Below are 15,212 nucleotides of genomic sequence, written 5' to 3'. Positions count from 1 at the left end.
AAGCACTTTTACCTGCTGAGTCATTTTCCTGGGCCCCAACACCTTTGTGATGTGGGTTATCCTTCTGTATATGTGTTGCTTTTTTGGTTACTGTTCTGGCCAATGGCTTAGCAGAGTTAAACCAGGCGGGAACACTGAACAGAGAGAGCTGGAGAGAAAGAAAGAAAGTCAGGTAAATGCCACCCATGTAGCTGCTGAAGGAGAAAGACCCCTGCTGCAACCTTACTGGTAGTCACAGCCTCATGGTGATACAAAGATTAATAGAAATGGGTTAATTTAAGATATAAGAGAGCCAGGAATATGCTTGAGCCATTGACCAAACAGTGTTGTAATTAAGTTTCTGTGATTACTCGGGTCCGAGTGGCCAGGAAACTAAAGAGCAGTCTCCTCCAACACCTTTGTTTGTTTGCCATTTTCAAGACAGGGTCTGCATATCCCTGCCTTTCCTGGAACTCACTCTGTAGGCCAGGCCGGCCTCAAATCCAGAGATCTGTCTGCCTCTGCCTCAAGTGCTGGGATTAAAGGTGAGAGCCAACGCACCCGGTGTCAATACACTTTCTGATAAGCATGCATCAGATGTTTATTCAACTGAACACTTTCTACTCCAAGGTGGATATGATGATCTACTTATGTAACTCCTTGGAACACTGAGGTAGGACAATAATGCTTTTGGGGGGTAGTCTGGGCATGTCGTGAGATCCAGTCTCAATAAAGTCAGTCACCCCTTAGTTTTTTTTTTGTTGTTGTTGTTGTTTGTTTGTTTTTGTTTTTCGGGACAGGATTTCTCTATTGCTTTGGAGCCTGTCCTGGAACTAGCTCTCGTAGTCCAGGGCTGGCCTCGAACTCAGAGATCTGCCTGCCTCCGCCTCCCGAGTGCTGGGATTAAAGGCATGCGCCACCACCGCCCGGCTTGAACACATGCTATTTTTTTTAAGGCTTTCTTTTTTTTTATTGCTTTATTAATACCATTCAAAATTTCCATTTTCTCCTGCTCCCCTACTTACCCTCCCTTCTTCCCCTCCAGTCCTAAGAGAGGGCAGGGTACTCTGTCCTGTGGGAAGTCCAAGGCCCTCCCCCAACACATGCTATCTTAAAATAACTGTCTCTCGGCTTCCACCTTACTAAAAAGCTCAACCTTCCAGGTGTGGTAGATCTCTTTATATTTGAGGCCAGCATGGTCTGTCCACAAAGCAAGTTTGAAGCTGGTTTCGAACACAGAGATCCACCCCGTATCTGCCTCCCAAGGGCTAGGATTAAAGGAGGAGGACTAAGAAACCTTATCTTGAAAAACAAAAACCAGTGCTGGGGAGATGGTTAAGTGGCTGCTCTTCCAGAGGACCCGCATTCAAGTTTCAAGTCACAAGGCAGCTGCTCACAACTATGCAACTTCAGCTCCAGGGGATCCAACACCCACATACAGGCATTCATTCAGGAAAAATACCAATTCACAAAAAATAAAAGTCATTAAAAAGGCCAGGATACTATTTTACCCATAATAATTCCCACTTTCTTTTTTAAGGTGATTTTGAGGATCACCTTAATGCCACTATCTACAATGCAGGTCAAGAGGTGGACAGAGCTTGGTTAGAACACAAAATTAGAACTAGAAAATTTGTCATCGGGCTGGGAACATAAATTAGTTGGTGGTAGCATGCAGGAGTCCCTGGGTTTGATCTCTAGCATCACATAAACAAGGCGTGGTGGCAGAAAGGTCAGCTGCTTAGGGCCTACTTTGAGACCTTGTCTACAAAAAGAGAAGGGAGAGAAGATTACAAGATGGCTTGGTTAAAGTAATTTACTGTCAAGTCTTATGACCTGAGACCAATCCCTGGAGCTCACCTGGTGGAAGGAAAGAAGTGACTGCCACAAGTAATCCTGACAGCAGGCACGTCACACATGCCCGCATACAGTCCTGATGCTTGCAGGTACAGAATGATTTAATGTAGCAGCCATTTTTCAGCAGTTTACAAGGATCATCTTAGCATTTTATCACCAAAAGCAGACCACTCTATCCTCTAAAACAAAAACACACTTGGTAATAGCCACCCTTACTAACAGAACACGCCAACACTACATACTGGAATATTCCACCAGGAAGCAGCAGAAGTTGGAAAATTTCTCTAGTTTTGTCAAAACAATGCACTACAAGAAGATAGCAATCTCAATCAACATTAGGATCTCACTGTCAGGGCTCTAGATAGGAAAGTATGAAAGGGATGACAACGAGTCTTTCTTGACCAATGTGAAAGTATTTTGAAATAAAGGAAAAGCACAACTCTCAGCCAGGCAGTGATACTGCTCATCTTTAATTCTAGCACTAGGGAGGCAGAGGTAGGCAGATCTCAGTGAATTCAAAGCCAGCCTGGTCTGAGTGAGTTCCAGAACAGGCTCCAAAGCGACACAGAGAAACCCTGTCTTGAAAAGAAACAAAAACAAACAAAAAAAGCACAAATCTCCCATTAATTGTCTTTTGAATACACACTTACTTCCCTCACCGTCAATGCTCATTAAGAACAAACATGTTAAGGCTGGAGCACTTGCTGCTCTTCCAGAGGACCTGAGTTCAGTCTACAAATCCACATCAAGCAGTTCACAACCGCCTGTAACTCCAGGGTAATCTGGCCTCTTCAGGCATCCGCGCACACACACATTCATTTATTCATTAAAATAAGTTAAATCTAAACAACAACAAACAGAATTTTGGGGTCCAAGACTATGCAGCTTAGTGGAAGAACACTTGTCCAGCATTCAAGAGGTCATGGGTTCAATTTCCAGTAACTCAAAAAGATTTTAACTGCTTCAATCCTCTGTACAATACAAGAATGACCCACAGCAGCTATGGGGTACCCTGGGAAGTAGAGACAGGAGGGCCAGTTTTGGAGATCTTAACTCAAAATAATGAAACATCCCAACTGTAAAAGTGTAGTAACAGTTTTATTCTACCATGTCAAAGAGTCTCCAGCCACATAATATATCACCAATGCCCAAACCAACTTTTCTGCAGTGCCTTGTACACAGTAGGCAAGCACTAAGTAATCTTTTCTCTTTTGAGTAAGGGTCTCATTGCTCAGGTTGGCCTTGAAGTTGTGATCCTCCAGCCTTAGCCTCCCCACTATTGGGATTACAAGTGTGGGCTTGGCTACTTTATTATTTAGCATGCATGGTAACAATCCTTAAAAAAACAAAACAAAAAGCAGTTTTTAACTGCTGAACCATCTCTCCAGCCCCTCAAAGTAACATTTTTTTTTAAAACACCTGCCTTGCTAAGATACTTTCTAATTTTTGTTCAAGTAGTTACCTTATTATTTTTAATAATATCCAATATGTCATTTAAGACTATAAACTGGGCTCGTGACTACTGCCTGAAATCACAGAACTTGGAAAGAAAAAAAGAAAAAAGGTCCCCCCCAAACCACAAACTATTATTACATGTATTTACTTGTGTGTGTGTGTCTGTGTGTGTCAGTTCCAAGAATAGAATTTAGGTCCTGATGTTTAGCCGCAAGCATCTTTATTCACTGAGCCAGCTCATGAGCCCCCACCTTCTCATTTTATTATATACATTTTTTTCTTAAATACCTGTCTAACTCACTACAAAGGGTTTGATAAGCTTGACTGATTAATAATAAAAAAGCATTTGTGGATTTAATATTTGATATGTGGATAAAATCATAACTTGAAGGTCACAGACATGGTGGGATGGAGCCGTGGTAGGTCAGGGGTAGAATACTTGTGTAGGATGAGCTAAGTCCTGGAGTTGATCCCCACGCAGTACCACAAATATAAATAAAAGACACAGTGGGAAAAAGACAAAACCCCCGACAAAGATCATTCCCCTTAAAGGAGATTTTAGAAGATCAATGATAATATGACAACAGTAAACCACAGTTCTAACCAGGGTCATGTCTGCAGGCCCAGCTACTCAAGAGGTTAAAATTGATGATCGCTTAACTCACAAGCTCAAAATTAGCCTGATGCACACTCTTAATCCCTGCACGAGGCAGCGGCAGGTGCATCTCTGAGTTTGAGGACAGTCAGGACTACACAGAGAAACCCTGTTAGGGGTGGAGGTGGGGAGGATGGACACATAGCTAGCCTGGCCTGGCCAAAACATTTAAGAGTGGACCTCTTTCTCTCTATCAATCCAAGACACCAGACATAAAAGAAAAGTTAATCTAGAACTCAGGAGACAGAGGCAGGTGGAGCTCTGTAGGTTCAAGGGCCTGGTCTACAGAGTGAGTTCCAGGACAGTCAGGGCTACACAGAGAAAACCCTATTTTGAAAAACAAAAACCAAACCAAAAGTCAAGGAAGTATTAAAGGATCAATGTTAGATGCCTATAATCCTGCACTTGGGAGGCTGAGGCAGAGGCTTGAACTTGTAAAGAGTTCAAGACTAGTCTAGTCCGGATAACAAAGCAAAACTTTGTCTCAAGACACCAAGTATAGGCCAGTGGTCCCTGGTTATCAGAAGTATGTCAAATGGCAATGCTAAAGCCTGCTATTAGAGGCAGTCTCACGGAGCTCTCGGTGCCTGAGTGGGAAGCCATATAATTTCTAACCTCATGGAAAAGAGCTTCGAACCTTCCACCCCCCCCCATTCCCTCTTAAGATAGCAGGCTGCAAAAGAATGAAAAGACACCTACAGAATGTATCCTAGGAGAAGATTCTATTCTGAGATTCCTGGAGAATAGACTCAGAAATCTCTGCTGGAGATGATCATCTGGACAGACAGACCTGATAATGGGCAGGCAAAAAAATTCCTTCCCACTCTTCAAGCAGACTCCAACTAGTATCTTACAAGCAAGTATCTTACTAGAACTAGCATGCAAGTACTCTCTCAAGCCCTAGTTCAAAGAAGAATCCTCTTGTTAAAGGGTACATCCAATTGGTCTATGTAGTGTGGCAGGAAGGATAGAAAAATACCTTACTACATGCCACTGTAAATGCATGCTAACACTGTACACTTGCTTACTGAACAATGTGTCTAGAGATCTCCCTTCCCTGGAAGGATTAAGTACATCTCCTACCGCAATGTCAAGACTCGAAATTCAAAGTTTGTTCATTAGATCCACAGGACATAGGACTCTTGAACAGAATACTCCAGCTCTTAGGATTAGTTCTGAATTAAGACACTTGGAGGGTTACCTGAGGAAGACTACCACATCCTAATTGGATGCATTCATCACTCCCCTTCCTCTGTGTGCAGGTACCTGTAGAGGCCAGAGGTTAACAATGGTCTTTTTCAATTACTCTCCACCAAATTTTTTGAGACAGACTCACCCTGAACACGCTAGGCAAGTACTCTACCACTGAATTGTATCACAAGACTGCTTTTTACATTTTATTTTGAGTCAGAATGTCATTTAGTTATCCAGGCAGACTTTGAACATGTAACTTCCTGCCTCAGGTTCCCAGGTAGCTAAAATTACTCCCATGCCATTAGACCTAGCTCCTGTAAGATATTTCTAAAGATCAATGTATATAATAGGACTAACATAACAAGGAAACCCTATGTAACGGCCCTGGTTGTCCTGGAACTCTTTGGAGACCAGGCTGGCCTTGAACTTACAGAGATCTGCCTGACTCTGCCTTGCAAATTCTGGTATTAAAGGCACGAGCTACCACTGCCTGGCACAATCCAAGATTTCTATGCATAGTTAAATACATATAACCTGTCATATGTCAAACAAGTCTCTGCAATTGGTTTTATATTCACCTCTCCCCTGTATCATAACTATTCTGATTCTTGACTCTTCTCCTGTTTTTCATTTTAAAATCTAAGATAGGACATGTCACACAAGACAAAGGGATGAATGAGCCTGAATCTTTAATGGCTTAGGTAGATATATGAAAGCCTAGAAAATAGCTGCCAAGTCTGAAACAGGCCAGCAGTAAAAACTGAGTGAGATTCTTTCTTAACTCCCAAAGACTCAGAGAGCTCAGGTTGTGGCTTAGTAACAGGGTGACTGCCAGAAATGGACAGGCCTTGAGTTCAACCACTACCAGCAAAACCAGTATCTTTAAAAATGGTTTGGAACATTCATTCAGTGCTTGTTTGCAACCCTAAGTTCAATCTCCAGCACTCTTCCTCCCAATATATATTTGCAAATGCACGGAGTGTGCAAAACAAGAAGGAATGGAGGAAGGGATGGAAAGAGGTATGAAATGAGGAGAAAGAAGACCGAATGACTGTAAGCTATCACTCTTAAGACTTTCTTTTTTGGAGAGAAGTGCTGAAAATCATATACACTAGCTTCATAACTGTGTCATCAAGTAGGATCCTTAGCCAATGTATCACCTGAGTCACAATCACACCTTCAAGAATATGAAAAGCTCACTTCCCTACACTCTTAAGAAGCCCATACCACTTTCTGGGTGTGTCTTACTTTCTTCTGAGTAACACAGTCCTTTAATCTGCATGCTTAAACCTTATTAAAATATCTTTAAAATCCAAATTTAGCCTCATTTAAAAAAGAATATTGAGAAATGAATAAAACCAAAAACTACCTGAAATTCACTAGTTTGAGAATGTTCTGCTGGGCAGTGGTGGCACTCCTAACACTGGGGAGGCAGAGGCCAAGTGGATCTTTGAGTTCAAGGCCAACCAAGGATACAGAGTGCCAGGATAGCTAGGGCTACACAGAGAAAACCCTGTCCCCAAAAAGAAAAGGTTTCTTTTATTAAGAGGAGAAATATATTTACAGAAGGGTCTCCTGTAGTCAACTGACCTTGAACTCAGGACCATTTCTTTTTCCAGCAACTAGAGCAATGAACTGGTCATTCAATGGCCACGGCTCATTCCCATAATCACAGCATCTCGGAGATTGAGGCAGAAAGATCAAGAGTACAAGTCCAACCAGGTACACAGGAGACCTTATCTCAAAATAGAAAAAACAAAAAGACCTGGAAACTGCTTTAAGTTCCTTATTTGAAACCAGGTGTGGTTCAACTCGTGTGGCACTAGATCCAGTTTTGGCTATTTACATGTTTTTCCTTAGAAGGCAACTGTGGGTAATATACTAAGAGTAATCATAAAGAGCTAAACTTATACAGGGTAAGTACTAGGGAGGGTTATATGTAAGGAACAACTGGCTGCTTATCCTATTAGCCCATCTAAACAGGAACACTCCGACCTGCTCACACACCATGTGCTATAAAACAGGACCATCAAATTTCTCCTTCAGTAGCTAGCCTTTGTAGATGTAATTCCACAACAATACAGCCTGCTGAACTCAGAGTAATTTTTAAGACTAGTCTTGTAGATTTTGGAAAAGACAGTTTTCCAAACCAGTACACTGGTTCACAAACTAGAATCTGGATTACTATGCAGTTACACACGTGGAAATCAAGCTCAGAATCATAGGTCAAAGAGGCAGGCCTCTGCAGTTTGTTTGATGCTTAGCGAGCCTCACATTTTCACACTCTGACATTCAAGACAAGTTATCTAAGCTCCCAGCCTCAGTAGCTTTGCGTATCAACTGGTGACATTTGTTGTTGTGAACATTAAATGACAACATATCAATCCAAAGCATCTATGAGAAAGTGCTCAATCAATCATTTTGAGGTGACTTCATCCTGTCATGTATTTTAACTAATGAGTCCATTTTGGGGGTAGTTCTTTTTAAGCTACTCTACATTTGGTTATCAAAAGATAACCTCATATTGACTGAGTAAACTTCAAAATTACTTATTTGGGCAAACTTTAAAAAGGTAGTGTTTAGGCTGAGAATGGTGACAGCATATATACGAGCAGACACACACACACCTCTGTGAGCTAGAGGCCAGCCTCGGCCATACATCAAATTCGAGGCCAGCCAGGGCAACACAGTAAGAACAAGACTCAAAAAATTTGGGGCTCTGGTGACTTGCATTCCAGCCTCAGAACATGACTTAAAGTAGAAGGAGAAAACCAACACCACAAAGTTGTCCTTTGACCTCTACAAATACCCATGCACACACACACAGAAGTTAAAGAAAGCTAATGGGGGGGGGGGGAGACCCACATCCTAAACCTGCCCACAAGTTCCTATTTACTTTTGAGACCATTCTACACATGTTCAACTGGGGCACCTTCAAAGACTGACACATATGGATCCATTTTGCCATTTAATTTGTTTTTAAGGTTCACCACAATCATCCTAAAAATATTTTAGTATTAGCCAGGCTCATCCTATAACCCCAGCACCTGGGGGATAGAGGCAGACCAGAAGTCAAGCCAGCTTCAGCTTGCCACATAATGAGTTGGAGGCAAGCTTGGTTTACAAAACCATTAAAATTTTTTAGGGGGGAGGGGCACTTAAAACTAATATAACTCAGCCATGAGAACGAAATCTTGCCATTTCCCAAAAGAAACTGATACGTACCAAGAAAGTTCTGAGCCACATACAACAAACTTTTGATTCCCTGACCAACATCTGAGATTTTAGCATTTCCATGGGTTCGAGGTGCAACCAGATCCTGGCTAAATTATTAAGCAAAGCAGGAAAAGATTATATATTACATTACTTGTTTAGAGGAAGAGTCCCTAGCTAATACAGACAGCGTAATCTTGTCTAACATATTCTTTAGCATGCTTCAAACTTTACTGAACTTTTCTAAACTAGAAAATAAAGTTTCCAAAGACTTTTAAGAGAGAGTCTTAACACTTTCAAGTAGTTAGAAACTATGGCTAGGAACAAATCGAAGAATGAGATCAACTAGGAGAAAGAAAAGTAGCTTACCACGCCTTCAATGTTAACCTCTCTCAAACGAGCAAACTAGTATAAGAATTCGTATTGTAACTGCTTCAGAGAATGCACCATATCCAAATTCTAATAAAAGAAGCCTAAATCAAAGCACTGATTGAACCTACAGGTTCAAGTCCAACTTGAGACTGTGTAACAGGAGGAATTCACAAATGAGTACCCCACAGAAAGCTTTAAGTAACAAAAAAAGGATGCCTACTGAAACAACAGTACCTGGCTAATTCTTGGAGTCCTAATGAATCATGACCTCTATTACCATTCCTATATGATTTTCACATTTGGGCTTATTTATTTTTACTCTCCACACGGCACAAGTTCCTATGAGAAAGTCTTTATATTCCATTTAAAACAAAACACCCTAAGAAATAAAACAAAAGCATCTATCTACCCTTATCTCAAGATTTTATACTACATCAAAGGGATGAGCAAACACCTTCAGGCTGAGCTTTCACGCCTCTAATCTCAAACAGAAATTAGAGCTGCTCATTTATTAAGAATAAAACAAAGCAAACGCATCCGGCTTTAAAAACATGAACTTCGGTAGAATGAAGCTGAATCTATCTAAAAAGTTAATGAGTTCGGTGCCAACGCGGTCATCACACCACTGTCAAATTACCCTTCAGTAACAAACTCGGGCTGAAACTCAGAATGTCTCAATTGTGGGCCGAAGTCAACTTCCCACATGGCCTGGAAGAAAGACACTCTGTTATAACTATGCTCTGGAGTGCAGCAATATATATTGTTCCACTTTAGGTGGGGGCAAGCCAAACAGTAAAAAGTTTCTATAATTGGGAAAGTAAATACAGCAATACAAGGAAGCAACACAAATACCTCTGGCAAACGCACAAAAAGCAAACATATGGCTACTTTCAACCTAGATTATTCACCCAGGAATGAACACACTAACAAATTCTTATAAAAACTTACAGGAGCCTGAACGCTCCCTTTAAGTCAGTTTTGAATTTCCACAGCATTATTAATCTATCACGAAACTCGCCAGTGACATTCCCAAGAAGTTACAAAGAACAGCAAACAAGGACTCTAATGTTATGGTTCCTATCAAACAGTCACATTACCTGGAATTATCTTGAATGAGCACACAAGACATTTGTTAACAAAAAAACCACCACCAGCCCATCCCGCACACGCTGGCATTTTCGGTTTATAGGCAAGTCTTGGAACAGCCAAAACCAGGAAGCTCCGGGGAAATTAGAAAACTTACGGCAAGTCGGAGAGGTCTAAGACCCAGACAAATAAAGGTGAGCCGGGAAGATCTCCCTTGGCCAACTCTCCTTTACAGCCCCCATCAAAACTTCACCCACACGGGACTTGAAAGTCCAAGTGGGGGAGGCCATTTTAATGAGGCCTGGCTGAGGAACATGAAGCGAGAGTAAGATAGAAAATCAGGGTAGGGCGTTCGGAAAGGAGCGCCAAGTACTTTACCCCAACAGCACACAAGTCGGTGGCAGCACCAGGAGCCCGAAAAGTGAGGAGCTGGATTTAAGGGCTCGAGAGGGGTACAAAAGTCGCAGGGACTTTCTCCAGAGAGGGGACTGAGTGATGTGAGCCGTGGGAGCCGGCTCCTTATCCCCAGAAGGTGGGGGGAGGACTCTTTCCCGGCCAGCAGCGCCGACCCTCGCCCTCCAGGCAGAGGCTACTGCCCGGAGGTCTAAAGGCGGGAGTTGCCTAGTGCCGGGTTCTCCCCATCCGGCCATGCGGGGTGGGGGCGGCCATCCTGAGGGTCCCGGATCCAAGAGTGCAGGGGGGTGGCGGACGTGGCGCTCACCCGCGGGCCGCCTCCAAGCTCTTAATGAGCTTCTTGATCTTCCAGATCTCCACGTTCCTATCGGCAGCACTGGGGTCGTCCGCCATCTTCTCGCCTCCTCCTCCCTAGAGCGGCCCGGCGGGGCCCGGAGACACCAAGACCACAGAGTTAGCGCCGCCGCTGGGGCAGAGAGGCCCCCTTCGTCGCCACCCCCCGAGCTGCCCTCTCCTCCCCGCCCCGCCGACCCGAGGCATCGGGCGCCGGCTTTCCTACGCCCGCTTTACCTAGGGGCCCAGTGCTGGGCGGTAGCGGCTGCTCCTCCCCGGCGGCGGCTCCGCGGCGGCGGCGGCTCTGACGTAGGACACCGGCTCCCTCTCTCCAGGCAGCTGCATGTGTTGCAATCCGCTCACATGGGGCCTCTGATCTCACTTCCTCCGCCAGGGGCGGAGTGGAAGGCGGCGGGCGGAAGGGAGGGGGCCGGTGCGACGCACAGAGGCTCTGCGCGCGCCGCGACTTCCCATTGGCTCTCGCGTCTCCGCTTACAAGAGGCCTGCTGATTGGCTGCCTCTGCGGTCGCGCTGCCTTGTGAGGTGTAGGCCGAAGAGCGGGAGGCACCGCCTCTGTTCCGTCCCCGCCGGCCTTGGAGGAGGAAGCAGGCAGACACTGGTGGCCCTGCGAGCATTTTCTCGGCTTCTATGGGCTGGAATGGTGGTGTCTCTTAAAGGGCGCGAGAGAGTGGTTGTTGTCTTCCGTTCTTTGCCCCTTCACTTGAACGGACACCTGAAGCTCTGCCACACAGAATCCTGTTTCTCGGACCGACTCGTATGTACGTGCGTGTGGTCAAAGGTGTTTGGAAAGCTTGGAGGACGTCTCTCCGCCGTCAGCTTTGTCGCTGATCAAGTGCGGTTCGCCTGCGTGTATCGTGGCTTCGTGAACAAAAGTTGAGAATCTTGGCCTCTAGGTCTGGATCAGGAGCTTCGCCGAGGCTGTAGCCGATCTGCTGCGCAGGGGTGAAGGACGGTTTCCTGTCGTTTCAGTGCTACTGTGGGTTCACTGTGGATCTGGGACTTTTGGGGATTGAGGGGTTGTCTGAGGTTGGAGACCCAAGGTATCTGAGAGCATGCGTGTTTTGTTAACTGTTGAGCGTGGAGGTGGGGAGAACGTTGGCAAGGTTAGAACTGTCAACGTGTTAAGCTTTCCAGTCGTCTGTCTCCAACTTCACAAATTGTGTGCACTCAAAGATTTGAACTCCGAGCAAGTTGTTGAACTCTAGGTTTTCTAGAATTAGAAGTGAACCGAGTAAGTAATATTAACTCTAATGGAATTCACAGTTCAGTTGAGCTTATAATCGTTCATAAAGTTTTTTTCCCAGACAGGTTTCTCCGTAGACCAGGTTGGCATCAAACTCAAGAGAGTGCTTGCCTCTACCTCTATTACTGGAATTAAAGGCGTGCGCCACCGCTGCTTGGCAGCCGTTCGTAATTTTTATAACTTCGTTTGTTGGCATCAAAATCTGGGCAACACTCCTGCCTCAGCCTTCCGAATGATGGGGTTACAAGTGTGAACCAGTAAACCCAGCCGATCTTTATGTTTTGTGTATTAAAATAATCGACGGATATTATGAGAGTATATGACAAGGAATCTAATTCTGAAAGAAAGTGTGTTGGTTGAGTAAATTAGGAGTCTAATATATTTGGGGGGCTATAAAACTGACAGTGTGCTGCAGCCACAGGGGGAGAGGTGATCCAGGAACTTTTAATGTCAAACATAGCATTTGGAAAGCGGGAAGGTTCATTTGTAGTAGCAGCAAGAGCTCATGAGCTCAGAATCCTCCTAGACCCTCATTAGGCTGTTATTCTTTATCTTTTGTACTAACCCCTGGGATGCATAAGGTGTGTCCTGTGTTCTGTGAGCCACTCTAGCAAGTTGTCAAACCCAGCAAGAAGTTCCCATTTGTCAGGTTCAGCCTGGAACTCTTACTAGGCATCCAAAGGAGACCTACAGGTGCTTAACTTGTGGGATCTAGTGCTAACTCCCGGTGGTGTCAGGATTGGACATACTGGTGGCACCTGGCCACCGTGGTTGAATGCGAACAATTCATCATTAAAATGCATGCCTATTACCTTGGCCTTGAGGATGCTAGGAAACACTCCACCTGCTTTATGTCCTGTACCTGCAACCCTTGCTAGGGGTAAATGTTTTGGGACTTTTTTTTTCCTGTCCCAACCAGAGTCCCATAACAAATTTTACATGGAACTGGGATATACCTCAGTGGAAGAATACTTGTATGGCATGAGCAAAATTCTCAATTTGAACTGCATCACTGTTGCTGGGAAAAAAGAAAACTGAGTGGTGCACGCCTGTGGTTCTGGCTAGAGCATAGCCAGTCACAGCCGCTCTGGTACCGAGGTGGTCAGTTGAGTAGGGAGGGGAACATAAGACTCCCATCTTAAACAAAAGCAAGAGGAGGGTAGGATAATGACACATGGTTAAGTTCCTATTCTTCAAAGAATGAGGCAGGAGGATCTTCAGTTCAAGGGCTGCCCAAGCTGCAGAGTAAACCTGGATTGTGTGAGACCCTATCTTGAACAATTTAAAATGTCCAGTGTGAGCCAGGCGATGGTAACACATGCCTTCAATCCCAGCACTCAGGAGCAGAGACAGGTGGATCTCTATAAATTCGAGGCCAGCCTGGACTACAGAGCGAGTTCCCGGCCAACCAGGGCTACACTACAAACATCAGTGCACAAGGAGTGGCTTAAGTCCACGTTAGAAAGAGTTTTCCACCTACAACCACTACCATTGTTTCTAATCTCCAACTTCTGATTCAGAAACTTCAAGAACTTCAGATTTAGTTTACTTTAGGACTGATGTCGTCCTGTGCTCTGATCAAAGGAATTGCTTTTATTGTTTAAGATAGAAAACTGGTCTCATTGTGGTCTATGCTGTCTCCAAATTTGGAGAATCCCCCAGTCTCAGCCTCCTAAGTGCTGGGATTTCAGCTGTGAGCAAGATACTTGACAGTTTTAATATGAATAATATATTAAAATGTTATTTCATTGCTGATTTTCCTGACCTTGATAATTGTGGGAATCGTGTAAAGCGGACGCTGAAATACTTAGGGTTAAGCATCAGGTGTGGACTGCGCAAGGTAACGTTCATCAAATCTGTATGAAGTGTTCCACTGTGCTATTATGTGCCCTGTTTCATGACAGCTTAAGAGATTTGAAGATTTTAAAGTTGTAAAAATAGCATAATAGAAGAGAGGAAACAACAGATTCCTTATCTGCCCAGGAAGTAGTTGAGTGTTGTGGCTGGAATGGCTCCCACTTGTCAAGCCATGGAGGTCCTAAAGGGGGATGAGGGTTTATCCTCAGGAGCAGTCTGATGCTCTTATAAAGTTGCTTGAGGCTGCAGACTCAATCGTTTGCCCACGGCTGCTCTCTTCAGGATGATGCAGCAGGAAATCTGATAGATGTCTCAGCCCTCAATTGTTGGGCTCTCCTAGCCACCCGGCGACCAGTACAGCAGCACCAACCAAACAGACCGACAGAATTGCTGCTTATTCTGGCCATTCAAATTGTGTTGCTCAGGAAATATCACCCATGCTTGTGGTTTTAATTCCTCTTTATATTCCTGTCCTAATTAAGAACTTTTCCCTTAACCAAGGAGGTGGCACTCACGCCTTTAATCCCAGCTCTCAGTTCAGAGGCAGGCAGGTCTCTGAGTTTGAGGCTAGCCTGGTCTACAGAGCAAGTTCCAGGACAGCTAGGGCTATAGAGAAAACCACATCTCAGGTATTAAACAAAGCCTTTTTTTTAATTCTGAGCAGGGTAGTGAGCACTGGTACTTGGGATGCTGAAGCAGGAAGACCAATGAAGGTGCAGCTCTGCTGGTAAACTGCTTATTCGTGTACATGAGGCTGGCTCCATCCCCAGTACCCCATATACCACCAGGTATGGGGGTGAATACTTGTGAGACTGAGGGAAGATCAGAAATTCAAGGTCACCCTTCACTGCACAGTTGTCCCCCAAACAAAACACACACCAACAAAAATCTGTTGTCTTGGGCTGTCAATAGAACTTGCTCAAGACAAGTTTCGAGTTTGATCCTTAGCAACAAAACACCTTCATGTGCTGGCAGATGTACTTCCAATGGCTTTAAGTCCTAGGTTCAATCACCAGTGACAACAAAATCAGGCTGGCGTGGGGATACATGCTTATAATCTTAGCTATTAGGATTGTTTCAAGTTTTAGGCCAGCTTAATTTGCCAGACCACATAGCAAGACTGTCAAAAACCTTAACTTTCCTGGGTTAAAGTTGCACCCACTCCACTGTAGGTTTAATCTCTACAGTGTGTTTTGCCTGTATGTAAGTGTGCTACATGCATTCCTGATGTCTAAGGTAGCCAGAAGGTTTCTGATCTGGAATTGAAGTTACAGATGGTTGTGAGCTTCTGTATGGGGGCTGGAAATCAAAAACTTCGGTCCTCTGGAAAAGTAGCCAGTGAACATAATAATCATGAAGACAATCGGTCACAGTTTAAAACAAAGTTCAACTTAGGGGCTGGTTAACAGAACTTGTTCTTGCCAGAGGACCTAGATTCTGTTCCCAACATCCACATAGTGGCTCCTAACTACCACAACTCATTTCAGGCAGCAGACACTAAGAGAAACAATAAATGGGACCTCCTGAAACCCA

At 44.3% G+C, this 15,212-nt stretch overlaps 1 protein-coding gene across 1 annotated transcript in view; it reads right to left on the bottom strand.

The window, feature by feature from the left end:
• Etf1 (eukaryotic translation termination factor 1) overlaps positions 1-10,925 on the bottom strand; it is a 33,228-nt gene extending 22,303 nt beyond the window's left edge. The window contains exons 1-2 of the mRNA XM_048442454.3: positions 10,796-10,925; positions 10,533-10,636 (exon numbers count right to left, since the gene is read on the bottom strand). Of these exons, the coding sequence (XP_048298411.1) occupies positions 10,533-10,618 (86 nt within the window). The 5' untranslated portion in view covers positions 10,619-10,636; positions 10,796-10,925. The remainder of the gene's footprint in view (positions 1-10,532; positions 10,637-10,795) is intronic.
• Between the last annotated feature and the right edge of the window lie 4,287 nt (positions 10,926-15,212).

This window comes from Myodes glareolus, chromosome 13 (genome assembly GCF_982192425.1).
Source record: "Myodes glareolus chromosome 13, mMyoGla1.1, whole genome shotgun sequence".
Taxonomy (NCBI): Eukaryota; Metazoa; Chordata; class Mammalia; order Rodentia; family Cricetidae; genus Myodes; species Myodes glareolus.
This window is presented reverse-complemented; position numbering and strand designations above follow the sequence as displayed.